Here is a 26,072-nt window from a genome sequence, read left to right on the forward strand (position 1 = left end):
TATTTGTAACATCGTCTGTTCTGTGAGAACGAAACCGATCCCATACTAGCATGGCAGGCTTCTTCAACAGTCCACCAGGGCACCTAGACCAAATTTTATCTGTCCATAACTTTATTCCTCCTCCATCCGTCCAGCCTTTTGCATGAACATGTGCAAACACTCCTTTAAGCAGTTTTTCTTTGGGTTGCGTCTTCCTTTTAAAAATCAGTAGTGGCAGCAATTTTGTCCCATCAGCACAGCAGGATAAAACAACCATGTAGTGAGTTTTTCGTGCCCCGAAGTTTTAATAGTAACACTTTTAGTACCCTTGGAATCTACAGTTTTGTTCGAGGGCACATCAAAAGTCAGCAGAACCTCGTCCATGTTTCCTGTTTGTGCAAGTTCAAAATTTTCTCGTTTCCTTGCGTTAATGATGAATTGATGAAATTCAATAATTTTTTCTTCATATTCAGCTGGCATCTTTTGTGATATTTTTGTTTTAGTCCGCAAACATAGCTGGCTTCTCTTCATGAATCTAAACACCATGATGTTGATCCAGTAAAGTTGGCAATCTCTCTGTTAGTGGCTATCGCTTTCACTTGATGAATAATCATTTTTGTAGACACTGAAAGTTCTGCTTTTCTGTGGTCTAAAATCCAAGTATTCAGTTCTGCCCATTTTGCAGTTCCACTTCGTAGGTTATGTTTACTGTGAGTTGCTTTTTTTAAATCCTCTTCCTGATTCCGCCAAGTTCTTATAATTTTCTCACTGGTGGATGGTCCAAAATGCCTTTCTGCAGCCCTTTTTCCATGTTCTTTAGCATACACAATCACACGTAGCTTGTATGCAATATTGTAACAATGCCGACGTTTTTCAGCCATAATTTGCCAAGAAATTTAGAGAAAATTTAACAGCAGAAATTTATCACCGTTCACAACTGCGACAACAATTGGAAAGTTTAAACGAACAGGATACAGCTGTGATCGTCGATGATATTGCATGCGCATCCACTGAACTCTACGACTCAGTGTTTCTCAAAGTGTGGTACATGTACCCCCGGGGGTACATGAAAGGTCTTCAGGGGGTCCGTGACAATTTTCGGCTATATATCATTAATGTATAGAATAAAATTCAATGTATCCGTGAAGTTCGAGATCGTAAAACATTCCTATTGTATCACTGAATAAGGTACAGAGACATCTGCAGGCTGTGTAATATGTTTCTCAACAAACAGTGCAATTAGAGACAACTGAGATAAAAATGGCACTAACTAATGAATCGCATGTCCCCCTCCCACAGAAAATGCTGTATGACTCGAGCAAAACCATATGTTGCCGGTGAAACATATGGTTTTGTTTGAGTGAAGGTGTTAAAACGAAGAAATATGTAGTGAATGTGTTTCAGATATTATATAAGGAATTCAGTTGAAAAGAATTAGCATTTGAACTCAACTGTCGGCTTGTCTTTGTCATTTAGTAGCACAATCTTTTGTTAATACTGCACCAATCGTATGAACGCAGATGTCTGAAGTTTGAGAAACACTGTGCATAACTGGAATGCTCTCACACACATCACAAGGAAGCAATAAAAAAATCACGTAACTCGGAACAGAAAAAATTTCTAGAAATGAAAATAATAAAAAACTGATTATCGGCGTATAAGATGCACCCTGTTTTTCAGACCTATTTTCAAAGAAAAAAAAGTGCGTCTTATATGCCAGTAAATATGATATATCACAATAACTAAATTAAAATAAAGATAGCTGCACAAAAATCTGAATCACATAACATAAATGCAGGTGTTCAACATGGATGTAGTCTATTGCCACTCCTCTTTAATATCTATATTAATAATGTTATAGGAGAGTGGAGGGAAACAACCAGTTTTGGCATTCATATAAATGATTGAAAAAATGATCAGGTTCTAATTGAAGATAACAAAGATTCACTACAGCAAGCATGCTTTTTCATTAAATGAAATAGCAAAAATGTACAATATGGAAATCTCCACTTCCAAAATTAAAGTCATGGCATTTAAAGGCCAAGACCCAATTAGAAGCAAAATTTGCATCAATGATGATATTATAGAACAAATTATTATTATTATTACGTGACACTTCCAAGTAGTCAGAAGATTCATCAAGGGAGGACATACCTACTCTACAACTCTCCATCTCCACCACTATATCAAACCTCTGCTACTATCATCATCTACATCAATGCCATCTACTGCTCACCATCACCACAAGTATTTTTTGTCTGTAAATTGCATGTGCTCTGATGGGCACTGATATTTCTGTATGCAGGATGAAAAACCTGAGTTTTTCAACCATTTAGCAGGAGAACAATCCCTGCTAAACCCTGCTTCTGAGAGGAAAAAAAAAAAACCCAGGTTTTTTAATACATTCAAATATCTAGGCTACCACTTATCTTATGAAAGAGAGAAAGACATGCAACATAAAATAACCAGTTATATAGGAATAACAAAAACTATTAATCGGATATTCAATTCAAATTTAATAAGCAAAAAAACAAGAATAAGAATCCATAACTCAATAGCAAGACCTATCCTAACATATGGTTCTGAAGCTGGACCATAACTCAAGCAAATAGAAAAAGACTCATAAGCTCTGAAATGAGATTCATGCACAAAACAGCTGGACATAATAGAGTAGACTTCAACAGAAATAGTGATATCTTAAAGGAACTTGAGGTAATATTTTTTTAGACTACATCAATCTTTATAGAGAGAGAGAGAGAGAGATGGAGACAACATACAGAAAGAATGAGTGAAGGAAGACTCCCCATATACAGAGATATATAGAGGATAACCTTTTAAAAGATGGGAAGAGACTGTAACAGGCCACTAGACCTATTACTGGAAAGGAAGAAGAAGATTATTATATAACACCTCCAGGGAGTCCGACGACTCATCAAGGGAAGGCACTCTACAACTCTCGGTCTCCACCACTCTGCCAATCCACCAGCCGCAACTACTTTCATTATCCACACCACCGTCACCACTAGTATTGTCATAAACAAACATCCATGCCCAGGGCGGGATTCAAATCCACTTCCTTTTGGCTGGAGAGCAGATATGCTAACCACTCGGCCAACCAGGCAGAAGATAATACATGTAGTTTTTATATTCTTCAAAGTGGATGCCAAGAAATCTCTCAATCTGTCCAAAGTAGGCTAAGTTGCAGATACATGGAACTAAGTGGATGAAAGTTGCTGGTTGGATGTATAAATTAAAATTGGCATAGAGAAGAACTTTAAGACTTCAATATTAGGTGAGGGAGCAGTAGAGTAGCATTTTTTGTATATTTTATAGGTAATACAGCCATTGGATAAAAAGTTGTGCCGAAGATAAACTGAGTTATTTAGTAAGAGCTACATAATTTGTACAAATAGCTCTGACTCTATGCATAAGTGTTTTGAGGATGCCATACTGTTACACTTACACATAGAGCTTGTGTGTAGTAAGATGATCAATGATTCATATGTACGAGTTTGTTTGTAAACCATATTTTTCTGAATTGTTATCTGATCATTATATCTGATCATTATATCTAATCTAGGTGAATGATGAATGAGAATATGAAATGACAGTATAATTATTATATTAACTGCTTCATGTCCATAAGTTTTATTAGCCAAGTTCAGATAATTTTCAGTAGCTTGCTGATTTGAATTATGTTCTTGAAATAGTATATCTTTTGAAGCATATCTGTTTGCTTTTTAACATAGAGGAATCATGATGACTGCTTGCGATGTGGCTGCCATCTGTAAGACTTGGGAAATACAACAACAAGTAGCAGAGCTAGTGGCCAGTGAATTTTTTCAGCAAGGAGACCTGGAAAGAGAACATCTAAATGAACAGCCAATTGTAAGATGTTTGTTTTACACAAAGTAAATCAGTATGTCTGTGTTGGAAGTAGTAACAATGATTTACAAAAATTATGAATAATAATTATTAATTTTTCAGGCATCTGTATGGAGTCAGAGACTCGATAGAGATGCCTCCTTGCACCAACTAACCATTATTCTTGTTTGTTTCAAATTCACACAAATACTTATACCTCTCTTTGAATTTATTCACCCTCAAAACACCTCACAGCCATCTCTGTCAACCCATTTGCTACCCCCAAGCATAAAATCTAGTTCTAAAACGCTTACAGAATTTCTGGGGATGACCTCTTGTTCTCTCCCTTCCTGCTATGTATTAAAAAAAAAAAAAAATGAACAACAATATAGTGTACTAAATGCAAACTTTTTTTTGGGGGGGGGGAGATCAGTGAAGGCTATCCGACTGTCAGGTTAGTTGTGACAATAACACTTAAATTACTTGGGAATAAGAGATACAATGGTGAAGTATCTAGAAAATTTATGAAATCAATAGAAAGGTGATTTAGTGGAGGATAACAAGTGTTCCAAGCATGAAAGCAATAGATGGAGATAGATAATTCTAGTGGAAATTTGGATGAAAATAACTGACTTTTAGCAGATGAATCCAAAGGAGAATTTTAATAATAATTATTGTTATTATTATTATTATTATTTCAAATCTCCATGAAATCATAAGGCTCATCATGGGAGGACCATCTTAGACAACACAAAGTTGTCTAAAATGGATCTCCCACGACACATGATCCTGCATCCTTACTGAACTTCTACTCTTGTGGGTTGTAATTCTTCTGCTATCATCAGCATTATTTCACCCTCCATCCTTTCTTGAATACACGTTATCTTTTACATTTTATCTGTGTATGTTCCTCTATCAATTAAGCATTACTAATAGCAATAATTTTTGGCTATACCAAAAAAAAAAAAAAATGCAAGAAAATTCTCTATTTTTATTCCTGATTCTACTGACTTTTAGTATACATAAATTGTAATGCTTTTTTTTTTTGGATCCTCAACATCCCCTTGCATCTTTTAATGAGTGTTCCATTCATATTCAACACCTGATAAATTACATTTTGTGATCATTCTCACCTTCACTTGTCTCAAGATGGCCACACACACACCAACCTCTTGTCTGATAGTTCACTAATTTTACACTGAGCAACTTTCTCCAAACACCTAACTTAGAAACCATTTATGTGAAATTCACTAGTTGCATGCATCTCCAGTTGTCCAAAAATTTACTTTATACATCTACAGATAAAGTGGTGGTTTGGGGGGGGGACATTGCAACTTCTTTGCAGTCTTCTCCCCTCCACTTCATCTTAATTGCTCCCATTATACTGTAGCAACAACAGACTTCTAATTGTAATTTGCTCATGCTACTTTTATCACTTTTTCCAGTAACTCTTTCACATCTTACTTTATTCTAGACTTTTCACCTTGCAAATCATTCTTTCCTGCCAAAACAATCAACTATTACTTTCTCTTTTTTCATTCTAATAGCAGCACTAGCATCCTTATTCTTTGCACCTGGAAAACCATGCTCTGATTAAGTACACTTTCTGCCATGGAGTACTCTCTCCTTATTTCTCTTCCTCTCGTCTTTCCTTTTTGTATGAGAAAGTAAATTATAATAACATTATAGAAGTCTCTGATCATGGGAGTTTTGAATTATCACTTGTAACTTTATTCCCCATTTCTGTGGATTTTTAAAAAAGCCAAGGGTATTCAGAGAAAATTGACTGAGTGTGTTGAGAGATTATTTCATGATGATAATCTGTTGTTTATTTGTAATCTAAATTTATTTAGCAGGAGGTGGAAAGGAATGTTAATTGAAATTCATAAATTAGCTTAAAGCATATATAAGGTAGACAGCAAGAGCATATTATACTTGTTTAGAGGACATTTGACTTGTTTTGCTGGTCTCCCTTTAGGCTTTACTAGATTGTAAGGCACTGAAGATGAGGGTCAGAATGTGAAGATCAATTTTTACTGTTGGAGTAGAAAATATGCAGTGTAAAAAATATATAAGAAAATATAAATTTTTACTGTTAAGGTAGAACATAAGTCATATTTAACTTTGGTGAACGAATGAGATTACTTTTATGACTGGAGGATAGAATTTAATAATTATTTATTATAATTTAGCAATGCTGAACAAGCTGATGTTCTGCTTATATAGAAATATCTATACAAAAAAGAAAAATAAGTAAATAAAAAAAAAAAGATTTTTTTTTTTTTACTTATTACAAAAAAAAAACTGAATCTGAAAATTCAGTTTTTTTTTGTTTGTTTTTTTCCCATAGAACAAACAATTAGCAGACAAAAATAGATTTGCTGAGTAGATTAGTGCATGTGGATGCTACACAAGGTAAATTAATGTGGTATTGACAAATTTCAAAAAATACAGGAATGTATTGGAATATCCTTCTCCTCCACAACAGCTTAATTTTAAAAACAATAATAAAATTAACATACATTTAACGTATAATAACACAGGCCTGCAAAATTCGAGTCAGGAAACGTTGTCTGGAAACTATTAACTGTTTCTGATTTATTTTTGACCACTGATTTCAAATATCTCTTCCATTTTTCTCTATCATGTAAGGATTTTTCACAAAATGGATCTCAATATTACAGTAAAATAGCTTTAAAACGCATTATATTAAGTAAAATAACAGTATTTAAAATTTTCTGTAAACATTTTTGGAATGAAAGTATTGGGAAAAAATTTTTTAACTAAAGTAATTAAATATTAATCTTTAGTACATACCTCATATTTCGTTGTGGTGTCTTTTTCTTTTTCCTTCAAAGTTTTTTTTTGAACTTTTTCTGTGAAATTCTTTTCCCAGGTCATCTCTGTGCAACATCCAGCAATAGTCTGCCATCATGTTGACATTCCACATGCCCTGATACCTTCTTTCCATCCCCTTTTTGTCTTGGTGGAATCGCTCTCCTTGCTCTTCGCTGACAGTTCCCAGGTTTTCAGGAAAGTAGTCTAAATGAGAGTTGAGAAAGTGCACTTTTAAGCTCATGGAACATCCCAAATCCTTGAATTTCTGTAGCATGACTTCCACAATCATTTTATAGTTGGTCCTTGTGATTTCCTAAAAATTTGGTCACCACCTCTTTCAAAGCTTTCCACGCTTCTTTTTCAACAGTTGCTATTTTTTCTTCAAACGGTTTATCCTTCATAAGTTTCCTGATGTCCAGACCAATAAAAATACCTTCTTTCAATTTTGCTGTAGATAATCCTGGAAATTTTGCACAGATGTATTTAAAACACTCTCCTTCTTTTGACAAAGCCTTGACAAATTGCTTTATCAATCCCAGCTTTAAGTGAAGCAGGGATGAAAGGATTTTTTTCCCAAGTAACCAAAGTTTTGTGTAACATATTTTTACTTCCAGGTTCTAATGTGACTCTTTCTGGCCATTCCTTCTTGATCCAATTTTGCTCTCGATCTCAGCTGTCCCACTCGCACAAAAAGCACAGGTATTTGGTGTATCCTCTTTGTTGTCCCAAAATCACTGCAAACTGTCCATCCATGATCATTGTACTTAAGTTTGCTGAGAATCAAGGCTAAATTTTAGTATTATTCTTTCAAATTCACGAAATGTGCTACTGTTACTGAAGCATACTTATTGTAATTATGGAGCAGCACAGCTTTGATGCTTCTTTTTGAGGAATCGATAAACAACGTCCAATCGGTGATTTCATATTTTACATTGAATTTGCTTATCAGTCCGGGAATACCACTACAGTAAACTAAATCACCTTCCTCTGAAAAGTAAGGAGAAAATCTCTTTCTCTATATCTAAACTGTGAGAAAAAAGTGCCAGGGGGCTAACAAATTTTTTTTGTTTAGTCTCGAGCACAGCAGTTCTGCAGATTCCTTAGGAAGACCCAAATCATTGACCAAGTCATTAAATCGGTCTGTGAGAAAAGTTCAAGTGGGCTACTATCTTTTGTATTTGTCATCATTTAAATCGCTTCTGAGTGGTTCTAAAATTTGTGGAGGTGTTGGCACAGGTATTTCAGGACCATGTTCCACTGGGCGTATTGCAGATGGTAAATTAGGATAGGAAATAGCTTTTTTATTTTTTACATTAAAACCTTGAACATCGAAAGAACAGAAGTAACAGTCATCAGTATGGTTGCGGGGTTCTCGCTATACCATGGGAATTCCGAAACAGAAAGATTTTTGTTCTCCCTTCGACCACCTTCTAAGTTCTTCTACACAAATGGAACATACTATATGCATTGCATATGGCTTATCTAAGTCACCAAGTTTCATCCCAAAATACTCATAGTACACTTTTTTCAGAAAATCTGTAATGTTTCTTTATTGTTTTTTAACCACTAACTCCCCACATATGTAGCAGAAAATTTTAGATGAATTTTTGCAACCTCTTGAAGCCACTTTAAAACACAGTTAAACGAATTTTAACGAATGACATCAATGCTATTACATGACATTATGTAAAAACATTAAAAAAACCGCAAACACATTAAATTAAATCTTCACATTAACTTAGAAAATATGCCACCCTTCAGAAATATGAAAACCTTTGTAGTCAGTGACTAAAGTTCAACTAAAGAATCACACAAGAAAATGTAAGTGTCTGTGACAACAGGAAAGTCATCCGTTATCTCGGCGAATCAGATTCAAAGTGGCCACCTGCACTTTTATCTGCATTCCTCCCTCCCTCTCCTATCTTAAGAATGAGAAGTTTCGTGGAAATTTCTTTATTTACCATAAAAAGGCACTTCAAAAAAGCACTTATACAATTAATTAGCTGTAAATAAAGGAGAATGAAATTAAATACCAATGTGCTGAATTTAAATCCAAATACTACTAATAAAAATGATAAAATTAGAAATTGGATAAAATTGGTGGGTGATGGAATTTTTTTACTATTTTTTCTGAACTCAGCACCTGAAAATCTATAAGAATCAATTATTACTTCTCAGACAACTTTTCCATCGCAGGCCTGTATAATCAATATATTTACCAATGAATGCAATATTAATGTAAAATCAGGACTAGGCTTTTGTGTATTTGGGGGGTATGGACTTGAGAGAGCAAGAATAGTCATGTCAGGATGTGAATGTGAATAGAAATGAATGTTGCCACATAATGAACTCTGCATATCTGCAGCCTTTTAAAAACTTCTATTTCTTATTCAAAATACCACTTCTTTCTCGTTCTTTACTTGGAAGTAAAAAAAATAAATAAATAGTATTAAAATAAATGTGTATGAAGTTGTTTGCTGTGAAGCTAAAGTAGACATGGCAATATCTACAAGCCATTCCCAACTAAGAGTTGTTTGACAAGTGGGTGACCTCTATGACATAATTGAAGTGTGATTACACGGTTCTGTACCAGAAGTTGGTTGGCAAGCAGGGATTGGCTAATTTTGAAGGTTGATAAATGTAGATTACTGTATATTAGGAGAAGAGTTGTAGTTGATAAGGGGAATGCATGTACAATAGTATATCTGTCTTTGACAGGCACATAAAATTTGGTATATAATATGTTATTGGTTCTAGCTGATTGTTTAAATGAGGATATGCAGTTGTTTAAAGTTGGTGCAAAGGCAGTGAGAATTGTGAGGATACAAATGGATGTTGTTACTCTTCTGGTGAGATCAGCTGTGTTGGCACATGAGTGAGCTACCAAGTTTTGAAATTTCAAAGGCAAGATTGGGATGTTGTATATTCATCTAATTGGGATATAATAAAGGAATGGGAGTAATCAGGGACATGGAACTGATGTAGACAAGAGGCTAAAATTTACATACAGGTATTGAGGCTTATGTGTTGATTTAAACTCATTATTAGTATTAATGGAATGACTACAGTACAGAGAAATTTGTACAGAGAAACAAGTTTAATTGATCCGTATTTCATCTCAATCACAGAGACATTATTATTATTATCCTAAGACCCCATGGAGTCAATGGCTTATCTAGAAGGTCCCTTTGTCATACACACAGCTCATCATGCTCTCCTTAAACACATTTAAATTCTCTGCAGACACTACACTCTCAAGCAGGGCATTCCAATCATTCACAACTCTGCACGCAAAAAACCTGCTTCTCACTCATTTGTTCACACCCTCCTTATACAGCTTCCAGGGATAACCTCTTGTTCTCCCCTGATCTCCCACCATTTTACAAAAAAACTTCTTCAACACTGATCTGATAACAACCCCTTACCAACTTTTATGTCTGTATCATATTACTCTTCCTGTCCACTAGACTCTTTAAATTGCACCTTCTCAAGCTTTCCTCATATTTAACAGTCCAGAGATCAGAAACTACCTTAGTCAATTACCTCTGGACTCTTTCCAACATCTCCTCATCTTTTTGAAAACCAAGTGACCAAATCTGTTCACAGTAGTCCACTTGGTCTAATCAAGGCCCTATACAATGGAAAAAAATTCTCCTTACTTCTACAAGTCAGTGTCCTCTGAATCATTCCCAGAATTTGTTGTGTTGTTCTCACAGTTTTGGCAATGTGTTCTCTAAATTTTAGATCCTTATCCACCATTACCCCAAGATCTCTTATTTCCTCTACCTCCAACAATATATCCCCACCAAGCATAAATTCTACATCCCAAATTTTAAAATCTAACATTTTGCAACATTGAACTGGTATCCCCATTCTCATACCTGTTCACTCAATCTGTTCAAGTTTTCTTGTAAGGCCAGAACATCTGCTCTACTCCTCATAGTTGATCCCAACTTTACATCCTCTGCAAACAACTGAATATCCCCCTCCAAATCTTCCTCACTATCATTAACATAGAGGTTAAACAGCAATGGCCCTAAAGCACACCACTATTGACTATTGCTCTCCCATGTTGCTGATACCTATCAGATAGCAATCTCCAATCCAATGCACTAGTTTAATATCCAGCCCCCCATCCGTTCTAGTTTGACTATTAACTTATCATGCAGTAATCTATCAAAAGCATTTGCAAAATCTAAGTATACTACTGTATATCCATCTCCTTTGTCCAATGAAGCCATCACTTATTGTAATAAGTAAGCAGATTACTAAAACATGACCTCTCTTTAGAAAATCCATGCTGTCCATCAAAGATTATACCACTGTTGTGATATTCTGGTCTCACCAGCCTCTCCAGCACTTTAATCATGACAACTGACATACAGATAGGCCTATAATTTGATACTTAAGTTCTGTCACCTCCCTTATGATGCAACACAATCTTGTCTTCCTTCCTTTCACTCTTTTGGAACTTAACTCAGTGCAAGACTCATATCAAATATGTCAAGGCCAACTCCCTAGCACATTCCTTCAAAATACATGGTGATATATTATCAAGTCCCACAGCCTTATTAACCACCTTACCGGCCATTAAAGATCAAATACGCACCCTCAAAAGCTTCATATCCATCATAAATTTCAATGTAATATCAATGGTATTACAATTTTAATATGCACTTCGCATCCATGGAAATGTGGACGTATATACGTCCTGGCCAGTAGCATGGTTAATATTAAGTTAATAAGGTGATTGACTTTTGCTGATTTACATCATTACGATAGTATTTACATAATTTTATTATAATTTTCTTTAATATAATTACTCAAAAGTGCACCTATGATCTTAAACTAGCTCTGTAAACAATAGCAGTGTAAAAGATATCTTTCCCATGCAGAAAAAGTGGAGTCACTTTCAAATTACTTGTGTATTCAGTACCTGAAACAACTCATCTTTAGAATTAGTTCAGATAAAATGTGTATGTGTATCACATCTGGATGGGTGTCGAAGTGCGCAGAAAAATAGTGAACAGTTCGCAGAATAAATATTCTTAAATATCGTGCCCTTTCTCCCTAAATCGCCCTATTCCAGTTTTTTTTTTTTTTTTTATTATTATTATAAAAAACCTCTATGGAGTCAAAGACTCATCGTAGGAGATCTACTGTTATACACACATTTTATCATACTGTGCCTTAAATATGTTCGGTCTCTGCACTCACCACTCTCTCAGGCAATACATTCCAATCACTCTCCGTGCAAAAAATTTGGTCCTCACACTCTCCTTATACAGCTTCCAGGGATGACCTCTCATTCTCTTCTTATTTTCACCCATTTTATGCAAAATCTCCCCAACATTAATCTATTGGTAACCTCTTAATAGCTTATATGTCTTGATCATATCCCCTCTCCTCCTTTTATCCACCAATTCTGCAAATTGAATTTGTCAATCTGTCTTCATACTCAACATTCTGGAGACCAGAAACCACCTTAGTCAATCATCTCTGAACCTTTTCTAATACATCTTCATCTTCTTGAAAACCAGGTGACCAAATCTGCACACAGTAATCTATATGTGGCTTGATCAAAGCCTTATACAAGGGAACCATAAAATCCTTACATCTACAAGTCAGTGCCCTCCACATCATTCCCATTATCTGCTGTGTTGTCTTCACAATTTTAGTAACATGTCCCCAGAATTTTAGGTCCTTGTCTACAATCACTCCCAGATCTCTCATCTGCTCTACCTTTTCAAAGATATTTCCACTGATTGTGTACTCTACATCCCATCTCTGTTTCCCAAATTTCAAACCTTAATACTTTGCAACATTGAATGTACATCCCCACTCATTTACCCATTCGACCAGCATATTCAAGTCCTCTTGCAAAGCCACAGCATTCACATCCACTCTACTCCTGATAGCTCTCCCCAACTTTGCATCATTTGCAAACAACTGCATATCACCATTCAAACCTCTCCAAATATCATTTACATACAAATTAAACAGCAATGGACCCAAAACAGACCCTTGAGGTATACCATTAGTACCTATCCTCTTCTGGGATATTGCTCCTCCATAGACAACTCGACTGGTCTATTGCATATTATATTATGTATATTATAATATTATTATAATATTGTATATTATAATATTATAGACTGGTCTATTATTGAAAACCCTACTCTTATCCTCTATAGACAACTCGGTGGTACCTGTCAAACAGCCAATCTCCAATCCAGTGAACTAATCTACTGTTCAGCCCCATCTTCTCCAATTTAATTACCAGCTTGTCACGTGGCTTTATTATAAAAAGTAAACAGATTGCCAAAGCACAGTCTTCCTTTAACAAATCCATACTGGCCACCAAAGATTTTTTTATGTTGTCAACCCAATTCTGAATCTTAGTTCTAAGTAACTTCTCTAACACCTTAACCACAACTCCAGACACACAGACTAGTCTATTATTCAGAACCCTACTATTATCACTCCCCCCCTTATGAACGGGAACAATTTTACCTTCTTTCCACTCCTTTGGAACTTGGCCCAGTGCAAGACTCATGTTGGAAAGATACGTAAAAGCTGTTGTTAACTCTTTGGAACATTCCCTCAAAACATGTGAAATAGCATCAAGACCCACAGCCATATTTTCATCAAGTCTATTCAATTCCTCATATATCTCCTGTTCACTTACTGACAGTTTCTCCTTCTTCTTTCCCACTGCTTTCAAGTTCTGCATGATGTCACATTCATAAGAATGAAATACCTTTATAATTGCTCATTAAATATCTCTGGCCCATCCTACCTTAATCATTCTTTCTTCCTATTGGCCACATATCAAAAATACTCCTTAGGATTTTTCTTTGGCCACATTAGCTAACTGCTGTTCATACTGCACTTTTGCTAGCCTTATCAAGCGAGTCAACTTTCTCGTCTGCTCTTTGTATTTCTCATGCAACGCGTTGTTATAACTACTCATCTTGTGCTTCTTACGGATTGCATATTTTATCTCTTGATTCACCCATTTCACACCTGCTTATTCACCCTCTTTATCCTTGGAATATATTCTGATATTGCCATATCCAAATAGTTGTTGAGTATTGCCCAAGGGACATTGAAATCCTTTCCATCCAGTTCCTCTTTCCAATTTATTACTGCAAGCTGTTTCCTGAGCCTTTCATAATTACCAGCCTTATAATTCCACATATATCCCTTTCTAACAGATGTTCTTGAATGACTTGTCAACCTGCAAGTGATCACCTCGTGGTCACTCTCACCAACTGGTGGAAGATTTGATACTCCATTGATAATAACATAATCTGATGAGATGATCACATCCAATACGCTTGATCCTCTTGTACCATTGGTACACAAGGATCAAGATTATGTATGGCCTAAGGTCATACATAAGAGTCTTTCAAAAACTCCGGAAATTCATTTTCTTTGCCCCCAAATGCTGTCTCTTCCAGTCTGTATTACCTTAATTAATGTCATCCATAATGATCATCCATTTCTTGCTGTCTAGGCCAATTTGCCTATACATTTCCTTCTCATTGCCCTCTATATTACCAGGTCTATAGCAACCCCAACTAAATAAATTTAGTTTAATCCTTTATCCAAGTGTGAGCAAGCAAAGTTTGCGCCTGAAAGTATCTTCAGGATGGGGGTAAGGTATACTCCTATAGGTAGAGATGACCTTGCTAATGCTTCTGCGTGGTATCTCCACTTGGGCCTGGCTCCCACTGAAGAGACCTCAATAAAGGTCGAAACTAGTCTGGGTAGTGGCCCTTCCCTCAATGCATAACATTATACATATCTGCAAGGAGATGTGTTTTGCATTATGGGAGATACTGAGATAGGAGTGATGTTAGCTTGCTCCACCTTTGCAACGAGTTTCCCGGTGTTGTACCACCTTACCCCATAATAAAATTAGTTTAATCCTTTTTCCAAGTGTGAGCAAACAAAGTTTGTGCCTGAAAGTATCTTCAGGACTGAGGTAAGGTGGTACAACACCAGGGTAAATCATTGCAAAGGTGGAGCAAGCTACCAACACTCCTATCTCAGTATCTCCTATAATGCAAACCACATCTCCTTGCAGATATGTCTAATGTTATGCATTAAGGTGGCCCTTCCCTTAATGCATAACATTAGACATATCTGCAAGGAGATGTGTTTTGCATTATGGGAGATACTGAGATAGGAGTGATGTTAGCTTGCTCCACCTTTGCAACGAGTTTCCCTGGTGTTGTACCACCTTACCCCAGTCCTGAAGATACTTTCAGGCACAAACTTTGTTTGCTCACACTTGGAAAAAGGATTAAACTAATTTTATTATACTCTAACCAAGTGAAAAATAAACTTTCAACACCTGGCAACTCACCCTTGCTCACCCTTGGATAAAGGTGTTTGCTCACCCTTGGATAAAGGATTAAACTAAATTTATTATAGTCTAACCATGTGAAAAATAAACTTTCAACCCAACTAAATATTTCATCCTATTTACCTTCACCTCACACCCCACTGCCTCAGAACCATGGCCACTATTTGCACCTTGCAAATCTACCTTAGATGGGCACAACTCATCTGCTACCATGACAAAAAATATCATATCTGTTCATCTTTATTCCTGTCAGGATGTCATCATCATCTAACCATGTTTTGTAAATATTAATATTTCATCAACAGAACCTGTAGTATCTAAGTAAGAAATAATATTTATAAACTCTTTAAGACAAAATAGAAATTAGGAAACTCGCCAATCAATAAAATATTACTTTCACTGTATAAGAATAAAAATATTATGAAAATCTAATTAAAATCTAAATAAATAATACATAAATAAAACTATATTTTGTGAAATTTATCTTGCATTGCATTTACTTTTCATATATCGGTATCAGTGCAATAGCTTCAGTTTTCTAGCAAATAACATTTTTGCCGAATTTTTTGCCAAGCGAATTTTTCCGTGATGAATAGTTCGCATGATGAATTTTCCCCCTTGATGAATTGTCTGTGAACCATTTGTCACCTTCCTACCATCTGCACTCATTAAAGTTATTCCCTGCAAAAGAACTTCTTGGCATTTCCTTTAGTTTGCTTGGTTAATTTGCTCTTAACCTATTTTGCCTTCTTATATCTGACAACTGCTTTCTTCAAACATTCCTTTTCCATTTTCCATGCACTGCTAATATTTTTTTTCATTTTAGTTTTTGATGTCATGGCACTTTCTATGATTGTTATAATTGTCCACTCTAGTTGCATATTTGAGAATTGCTCTTTTTTGAAACACCTCAGTATATGACACTCTTTCGCTTATTTATTAATCCCTTGGTTATCTGGTCATAGTGGGTGAGCAGTTTGTTGGCAAGATAACTGAAGGTACCATACCCTAAGTCATTTGACATACTAACCCATTCATGGATTGGTTAATGGAGGGTTGGATAATTGTGGGATTCTGTTTTACAATAGTTGTAATGCTTATAAGGAATAGATGATTATAGCACTCATTATTTTGATCTGGGAAGTGATTAGCTACCTCTCAGATCTGAATTTGTATGATCACCCCCCCCCCAACTTTACATTATTTTGAAGCAAAGTTAGTATAGACATATCTTCTTCTGCTATCCCAAATTCTATCATTCTGTAACTACAAGTCCTCCCCCCCCCTTTTGTCACATGCTGTTAGGTAATTATCCCTCAGTAGATGCATAAGTTTTATTACCGCCTTTGTGTGTCTTTTGTTCCACACACACACATTCACTTCTACTTTTGCATGAGTTACCTGAGTCATCAACACCTGGAAAATAAAATTCATCTATGGATAGAATCTAATGGTTCACTTCCATTTCTGGATCTTCTGCTAACTAAGGAATTGGGAAAATTAAGTCTCTATATTTCAAAAGCCTACACATACTAACAGAAATCTAGATGTCTCTTCCCATCATTATACCTCAAAAATTGAGTATTGTTTCCACACTAGGAGCAAGAGCCTGCTGAATCATTACTGACAAAGATGAAATAGCCAAAGAACTTAAACATTTAAAAAACACTTTCCTTCAAAATAGCTACAATGACCATATCATCTCAGACTGCTCAACTGATATGAAAGGAGAAAAATTTCTAATGAAGGAGAAAACAGAGGATTTATCACACTTCCATATAGTAGCTCTATTTCCATAAAACTAGCTAAAATACCTAAGGAATATAAAATCAAAGTAGTATTTTACCCCTTTATTAAGATGAGATCACTACTCCAATCCACAAAACCTCGACTTAGTCCACTTTAATATCCAGTTTTTATCACCTGTGGTGCAATTGCTGGTCATCTCACAATGGACAGACAGAAAAATCAGTTGAACAGCATATTGAAGAACACATTCAAGATATTGAATACCATAGGAGTGAAGTCTAAGCTTTATCATCACATGTGCTTTCTTCAGCTGACCCACAAGATTCATTGCAAATGAGACATCAATTGTTATGGGATAAATTTGAATTATTACACCTTTGCTATGATACAATGGAGAGAAAAAAAGTTTTCCCCAGATACTTTGGATTAAAATTTTGTGGTAGTATGTTCCCATTTAGTGGCACTCTTAAGATGCATAGATCTGGGAGTCTTTGGAAATGGCATTACATCATAAGAATCTAAATATTAATCCATGTATGAACTTGTCAGAATACATCCTAGCCTTCATTAACCAAATATATGCATGTGAATGTATAAACAAGCACAATGTTCAGAACAATACAATATAAAATTAGAAATATTTTTAAAATACCATCAGTCTCTTCTATAACTGCATAATAGTTATTCCCTTTGTTAGTCCTTACTGTTTTGTCTACTATTTTGTATGTTTATACCTGAAGAAATTCTGTGCAGTTAGGATTCTTTTATTCATTTAGCCTTTGGCTAAGAAGAATACATGTATATGCCACCACACATATACACACAAAAGAAGAACATACAAGAGATGTTTAGAAAAATACAATAGTGTGAGGTGACACTATAGTCATATATACAAATAAAAATATACAAGTAAGCATACAATTAAAATTGAATGTCCATTCCGTGTGCCATGCTATTGTTGCATCATAGCTTTCAGTGATGAGTCGTCGTGCCGTTATGATAGGTGGATGTCTTGATTTAAGCCTCTGTGATGTAAAGATGTCAAGATCAGAGTGCATAGGAAGCAGTGGATGCCAGCTAATTTTGTTATATTCGCAAATCAAATTGTCTTGCTGTCGTAGTTGTGGAGAGATGTCTATTAAAGGAGAGGGTTCTGTCTAGGGTTATGCCCAGATACTTTGGATTAAAACTGTGTGGTAGTAGGTTCCCATTTAGTGGCACTCTTAGGATATCATGTGCCATGCTCTTGTTCAAATGGAAACAGCCTGTTTCAGTCTTGGTAGTGCTTGGAATAAGCAGCCACTTCTCAAAGAAGTGGTTTAGCTCCTCTAGGTAACTAGTTAATATGTGCTCTATAGCACAGAAGTTCTTGTGTTGGGATGTGATGCAGAGATAATCAGCATATGCAAATTTTCTAGATGTTGTCCTTGGAAGGTCAGAAATATACATATTGAATAGAAGAAGGGTCAGAACTAACCCTTGTGGGAGTCCATTGTTAAATGTTCTTGGATTGCTCATATCATCATAACTACCTGTATTGTTTCTATTAGACAGAATAGCATTGATTAGATGGGTCATTTTTTTACAATTCAGTATTTTAAGGGGCTTGTAGATCATTCCATTCCTCCATACAGGGTCATATGTGGCTGTTAAGTCTATAAAGACTGCAGCAGTTTTAATGCATTTTTCGAAACCAGATTCTATATGCGAAGTTAGGGCCAAAACTTGATCTTCACAGTTGTGCCTGGACCCGAAAGCAGCCTATTCATGAGGGAGAGTGTCAATAATAATAGTACTAATTCTACTGCAAATAAGTATTTCTAATAGCTTAAGACAGACACTGAGTAGTGCTATAAGTCTATAGCTCTCAGGTTTTTCAGTGGGCTTTCCAGGTTTCAGGATGGATATTATCTTCTATTTCTTAAATTCTGCTGGTAATTTGCTGCTCTGTAGGATATTAGAGAATAATTTTGTCAGCCATCCCATTGTATTTGGTCCAGTTTTTTTTTAAAAAATTCCAGAATTTTTTAAAAAAACGTAACAATGAATTTAAAATTTAAAATTTAAAAAAGTAACAATGAATAGTATCAAATTCAGGTGCTTTACCAGTTTTCACTCTCTGGAGTGCAGCAAGAAGTTCTCTAGTGAATGGATTCGATAGATCAGTCACTTCAGAACAACCTTCTTTAAGTCTGGTCAATTCCTTCCTAATTATTTTAGTGTGGATTTTTTCCGACTTAACTCTGGACAGATTCACTATCCAATTGGTGATACAGTTGGCCCTAACAGCAGCTTTTGGTTGGGGACAATGGGAATTACCACCCAACTTTTTAAGGAGGCTCTATGCCTTCCTGCTCGAATGTTTAAAGTTCAGCCTTTTGATGGTGTCAATCCATTTGTTCTTTCTAGCTTCATTTCAACTGTTGATAAGATCATCTGTGACGTTTACATGTCCGCTATTCAGGAAGTTATTATAAAGTGCTTTGCTGGTTTTACTCCAGCCAAGTATTCTAGCACCTCTAGGGATGTGTTTTTTTTTGGTCGTATAAATTGCTATTTTCCCAAATCTTTGGTAGTTACAAGGTTGTGATGGAATCCAGCACACATTTTTATCTAGATCTGATGAAAAACTGTTTCAATTTGCCTTGGCAAAATTCCAACATGGCATTGGTGTAGTTTCAGTAATTGGGATTTGGGGGCCACCTCAATAAAGACAGGGCAGTGTTGGCTCTGTGGGAATTTTCCTATAACACAATGACTGGTCGGCACTGGGAGGCCCCTTTGATTAGTTGTAACTAATCAAAGGGGCCTAATCTAAACATAAGTCAGGATTGGTACCACTAAATGAAAAAGTGGCACCAATCCTGACTTATGTTTTGTTGTAATCAATCAAAGGGGGGGGGGCAAAATTCTTAAAACACTTACACACAGAGCTAGGTCGGTTTGTTCTAATGATGCAGGTCTTTCCACCAAACTTAAACATCTTTAAGTTTGGTGGAAAGTCTTTAACATCTTTAAGTTTGGGATGAAATGTCGTGTTATCATGTAAAATGTTTTAACACTTATCCTGGTGTTCTGTCTTATAAACTCTTAGTCACATACTCTTCTTCTTCAACCTTTTGATTCTGTCCACTGCTGGATGAAGGTTTCCCCCATGATTTTCCAGATCACTCGGTTTTCTGCCTCTCCCATCCATCGCACTCCTGCAATTTGTTCCAGTTCATCCCTCCGCCTTCTTCTCGGTCTTCCTCTTTGTCTTGCTCCATCCATTGGTCTCCACTCTGTTGTTTTTCCAGTCCATCTGTCAATATGGTCAGCCCATCTCCACTTAGCCTGTTTAATGTATTTTACAATATCCATGACACCTGTTTGAGATCTTATCCAGGTATTTGTCTTCCTATCTCTTGATGTTATTTTTAGCATACTTCTTTCCATGCAATGTTGTGTTATTCTCAGCTTTTTGTTTAGGGCTTCTGTTAAAGTCCATGTTTCTCCTCCATACTCACAAACCTGCAAATCTACTTACTTATATAGCTCCCTAGTTAGTCTCAATAATTACTCACTTTGTCCTCACTGAACTCATTTTCTGATTCATGACCAGCATGAATTCGCATCACATGTTCAGTTAGCAAGTAACAATGAATAGGTGAAATAGTTCAAACTGTAATGTGCAAAAGATTAAAGACAGACACTGAGCAGTGTATGGCTTTAATTTAGCACCCTCTGATGTAAAAAAGAAGTATTACATCTGTGTAGGAGTTGATCTTAAATTAAGTCTTTCAAATTTTTAGCAAATTAATGGAACCATACTCATTCAGGTTAGGAAAATGCTTCATAGCCTTGGCTGACTCTAAAAATAATCTTTCTGACCTGTTATGATTTCTATAAAGTCCATTCATTTTCTTCCATTTAATCCTATGTGAAAAGGTGTACAAAGCATGGTCTGCCAGTATAGACATGCCATAATAATGGTAGCAAACGTATTTGATGTTAACTGATCTTTCTGTCTATCCATAGTAGGCCAAGTCACATGGAACCTTATACACTCCAGGATATGCCAGAGGATACAGTTTATCGTTAAGAGAGCAAATCAGAGTTGATAATTAAACATGTGGCTTGAATGTGGTGTGAAGGTTATATTTTATTAGTACTTTGGCTGTCTTTTCAGATGTACCTTGGACATAAGGAATGAAATGGTGATGTTTTGTTCTTGTGTGTTTGAAGAGGGAGAAGTAAGGGGGCCATGTAATATTTTATCTATTTTGTAGGAGCTGTAGCCATTGGTTAGGAGAGTATGGCAAAGATGTTTAAGTTTGGTGGAAAGACCTGCATCATTAGAACAAACAGACCTAGCTCTGTGTAAGTGTTTTAAGAATACCATACTGCTCAGCTGGATGATGATATCTTCCTCCTCCCCCCCCTCTCTCTCTCTCTCTGTGTTGCATTCTATAAATGGAAAAAGATGGTGAACCATCTGAAAAGTGAATGACTAATGTGTCAAGAAAAGATAAACAGTTATTTGCTTCTTTTCTACTGAAAGGCAGGTGACACATTAGTCACCTGCCTTTCAGGCAGTTCATTATCTTTTTCCATTTGTAGAAAACCAACACACACACATAAAGGAAGATATCTACATAAACAATTATCATCCAACCCAACAGTATGGTATTCTAAAAACACATACACAAAAAGTTAGGGTGATTCATTCTAATGATGCAGCTCTTATCACAGTATTTAAATATCGTTTGTCATACTTTATTTTTTCTATCTTTTGGCCAATGACTACAGCTCCTATACTAAAAATAGCCAAAGTACAAATGCACCACATTTAGTCCACGTGTTAAATTAGCAGCTCTGATCCACAAAGGATAAATTACATTCCCTAGCATATCCTGGTTCTCTGTGACTTGGTCTACTATGGACAGACAGGAAGATCTATTAACATCGATCTTGGAGAACATAAAAAATACATTTGCTATCATTATGGCAAGTCTGGTCTGGCAGGCCATGTTTTGGACATGCCTTTACTGAGGATTAGATGTAAGAAAACTAACGTGCTATACAGAGATCGTTACAGGTCAGAAAGATCGGCCATGGCAACAAAGCATTCTCCTAACCTGAACAAGTATGTTTGAATTAATTTGCAAAAATTTGGGACAATATTACAGGGTGTGAAATTAGTACTTTAAATTATTTATCCATTACAATTTGTATTGTTTCCCTTACTCGCTGCATGTAAATAACATGTTTTGTGCTCTGAAGATGCTGGTTTGAAACCCAATGAAATATAAGCCAGTTAATGTACATCTTTTTTTTTATAATTTAGTTTGTTTGTTGCTGTAATACTATTTAAGAAAAGTTATGAATAGATATTTACCAGATAATCACTGTTGAGATTTTCCAATAAGAAGGGCCATTCCTTTAGTTATATAAGTGATCAAGTAACGAAATGAGAAGCAGGTTTTTTGCTTAGAGAAATTATCACAGGTATCTATGGAGTCCAGAGACTCATTGTCAGAGACCCACACTAACTTTCATAAACACAAAACCTATCACACATCTCCTTAAAATCATTCACTGTCAGATTACTCACAACTAATTCTAGGAATCCATTCAACTCGCTCTCACTAACTCACATGGAAAATCAAGTCTTCACTTCCTTAGTAACCACATTGGTACATGGCTTTCACAGGTGACCCCTAGTTCTCTATTTGTCATATATCAAAAAATTCCCTTTGTTTCAATCTTATAAAACCCCTTTAATAAATTATAAGTCTCCATCGTGTCACCTGTTTTCCACCTTCAACTAAACTTTGCAACCCCCTACACTTTCAACCTGAATCCTAGCCACCAACTACTGATCACAAAGAAACCCAGAGAACCAAATCTGTGTGCAGTAGTTAATATATGGCCTTACAAAGTGGAATAATAACCTCCTTATCTTTACTTGTTAGCATTTTTCAACAACCAAATAATATTTTGAGCTATTTTATGAACTTTTTTCAACTCCAACTGTGTCCACCATTACCTGCAAGTCCCTAGCTTATCAGTCTCCTGCAATCTAGTACATTCAATGGGATACATAGTATATAACCTTTTCAACCCAAAGTGCATAGATATCTAACAATAACCTTACATTTTGCAACATTAAATTTGCAATCATTATCCTTTGCCCATAATGCCAATTATTTAAATCATCCTGCAGGATATCTACATCACCTTTATCAACTATTTCCCTCCCAAGTTTTGCATCTTTATCAAACAAATGAATATCCTTGCCTTAAATCTTTCCCTATATGATTAATATACAAATTAAAGAGTAGTGACCTTAGAACAGAACCCTGAGGCACTCTGCCCAGTTACCCTCATTCTTCTAGATTCCACTCCACCATATACTGCTCTCTGGTATCTGTCTGTCTGTCAGCCACCCCACTATCCCTACTGCCCGCTTCATATCCATTCCAATTTGCTCCAATGTATGTAATAGTTTTCCATAAGGTATTTAGTCAAAAGTCTTTGCGAAGTCCAGTATTATCATGGTGTAGCCATATTTCCCTTCTCTAATTCTGCTGTCATGCTGTTATAAAATGTGAGTAAATTATGTAAAGCAGGATATACTTTTAACAAAGCTGTGCTGTCCACCATTCAATATCATATTTCTGTCCACCTGCTGTTGGATTGTCTACCTTTAACCAAACCAACTTTCCAATACTATAACCACCAATCCCAAAATATTAATTGGTTTGTAATTTGCTGGTTCTGTATTGGAACCACCTTTATATAATCGAACTATTTTACCATCTTTCCACTCCTTTTGGAACCTTGCCAGATCTCAGACTTACATTAAACGACCTCACCACAGGCACTACCAATTCTCTTGAACAGTCATGTAATATACAAGCAGACATGGCATGCAGTCCCACTGCTGCATTCACTTTGATATATTTCAATATGCTGAGCATCTTCCATTCATCTACTTCAGTTTTCCCAAGTCTGTCAGACCAGCAACTACAAAGTAGGTATCAGAGAGTTGTGTATGGTGGGGCAGTTTCAAGGAGGCACAGGGTTACAAGTGGGATCCAACATGATTCAGTACTAGGACCTATATTGTTTAACCTTTATATCAATGACATTGTCAGTGGATTGCAGGGGAATATTGAGTTGTTTGCGGATGATGTGAAGCTGGGAAGGATTATTAGTAATAGTGCAGATGTGGTAGCCCTGCAAGAGGATTTGAATAAGCTAGATAGATGGGCAAATGAATGGGGGTGTCGGTTTAATGCAGCAAAATGTAAGGTCTTGAGGTTTGGGACACTGCATACTCTATTGGAGGAGCTATACTGGAGGAAGTAGGGGATACAAGAGATCTGGGGTTGATGATTGATAGAAACCTGAAATTCAGGGGACATATTGCAAAGGTGGTGAAGGTAACATAGAGGATTGCTGCAAGAATGAGAAGGGTGCTGACCTGCAGAGATAAAAGAGTTATCATTCCATTGTATAAGACCGCAATCAGACCATACTTAGACTATTCTTCTCAGATTTGGTCCTCAGGATTTGAAGGGGATAAATTAACTGTGGAAAGGGTACAAAGGCAGATTACAAAGATGGTTTCAGGACTGTACATTGTTAGTTATGAGGATCGGTTGAGGGAATGTGGACTGCAGAGTATGGTGGATAGAAGAAGGAGAGGTGATATGATTGAGACTTTTAAACTGTTGAGAGGTGGTTACAGGGTTGACACTGGGGAGTTCTTTCGCTTGGTTGAACAGCGAGAAGGAGTGCTGACAAGGGCCATCCCTGGAAGTTACGAAAGGAAACTGTGAGCAAGGGGTGAGGAGTGGTTTCTTTGCATGGAATGCATTGCCTGATAGAGTGGTAAGAGCGAGAACGGTCAATGAGTTTAAGGAGTGGTATGATAGACTTTGTGTTTCCTAGGAGGGACCTCCTACGATGAGTCTTGTTAGACTCGGTGTTTCCTAGGAAGTACCTCCCATGCAATGAGTCTTTTGACTCCATGGAGGCCTGAATATTAATAATAAAATCTCTACCTGGATGTTACACCTCAGCAAAGTGATCACTCAGCAACTAACTATTTCTTTTGCCTCTGTCACCTTCATCAGCACTGATTAAAGTCACCCTAACATAATCATTTTTCCTTTTACTTGCTACATAATGAAAAACCACTTTTGGATATACTTCTTTGGATCTAATTACTTTGGATCAGCTAATTTTCTCGCATAATCTGATATGGCCTTTCTTGTGTATTTTCCATGGTTGCTGCATGTGAACACGAGAACTTGCTGATTCCATTGAGATCTCATGATAATAATAATGATTTTCATCTTTTATACTAATGTATTTTCAAATACATATAAATTTAAATCTCATCTGAATTAATAATGAAACATCATCCTGTTTGGAGTAACAGGGTTGGATTTAACTGTTTTAGTTGTTGGTAAAAAAGGAGAGAGAATAAAGAGAGAGCAAGAGAAAGAGAGAGAAAGACTGAAGTGATATTATTCAAGGCTTCCATAGTCTGCACGGTTAGCCTAGTGGCTATGCGCTTTGCAACCATGTGCCTGGTAAAGGAGTGTCCTAGGTTCGATTCCTGTCGACGACATGAGGAGCTTAAGGATCTTTCTCAGCCAAGTTAGCCGACCTTGGGCGTGGACAGCAGGGTTTTTCCCCCCAGTTTATCTAGGGTTTTTCATCCCATAAACAGGCAAACTGGCCCCGTGAACACATGCTGCTACAGTCAAAAAAATACATTTCCCCATCAGCAGCAGGCTCGACGACAGGCTGGCTGGGGGGTTATACTAACAAACGTCGTATCTACGTAAGATGTGGACCCTGCAATGGAAGCAGAAAAAACGTGCAGAGGAAGAAGAAGAAGATTCAAGACTTCCATAGAGTCACAAGCCTTAGTAGGGAGTATTAATTACTTTTTTTCTTGATGTCATTATATTAAAAAATAGTAAGTGAAAAAAGTAAGTAAATGTTAATTTACTTTTTTCTCGAAAAACAACAACAAAAAATGTAAGGCTATTTGAACCAATAATGAAATTAAAACACTTAATATATTTTTTATTTCACAGGCATTAATGGATAGAGAAAAAAAACATGAATTACCAAGGATGCAGGTTGACTTCATAGACTGTGTATGTGTGCCGTTGTATAAGGTAAAGTATTTCGCTTATATAGGTATGTGCTTTGAAATAAACTGAACAGATATTATATATCTATAATGGCTGAGAATAAATTGCCT

General features: G+C 36.2%; 1 protein-coding gene across 1 annotated transcript in view; it reads left to right on the plus strand.

Annotated features, from left to right (window-relative positions):
* Positions 1-26,072, plus strand: part of LOC150106277 (cGMP-specific 3',5'-cyclic phosphodiesterase-like) — a 474,780-nt gene that overhangs the window by 398,727 nt on the left and 49,981 nt on the right. The window contains exons 17-18 of the mRNA XM_090392969.1: positions 3,729-3,867; positions 25,903-25,986. Coding sequence (XP_090249095.1) covers positions 3,729-3,867; positions 25,903-25,986 — 223 coding nt within the window. The remainder of the gene's footprint in view (positions 1-3,728; positions 3,868-25,902; positions 25,987-26,072) is intronic.

The sequence above is a fragment of the Typopeltis vanoorti genome, chromosome 5, assembly GCF_054136105.1.
Source record: "Typopeltis vanoorti isolate ZY-2024b chromosome 5, IOZ_Tvanoo_1.0, whole genome shotgun sequence".
Taxonomy (NCBI): Eukaryota; Metazoa; Arthropoda; class Arachnida; order Uropygi; family Thelyphonidae; genus Typopeltis; species Typopeltis vanoorti.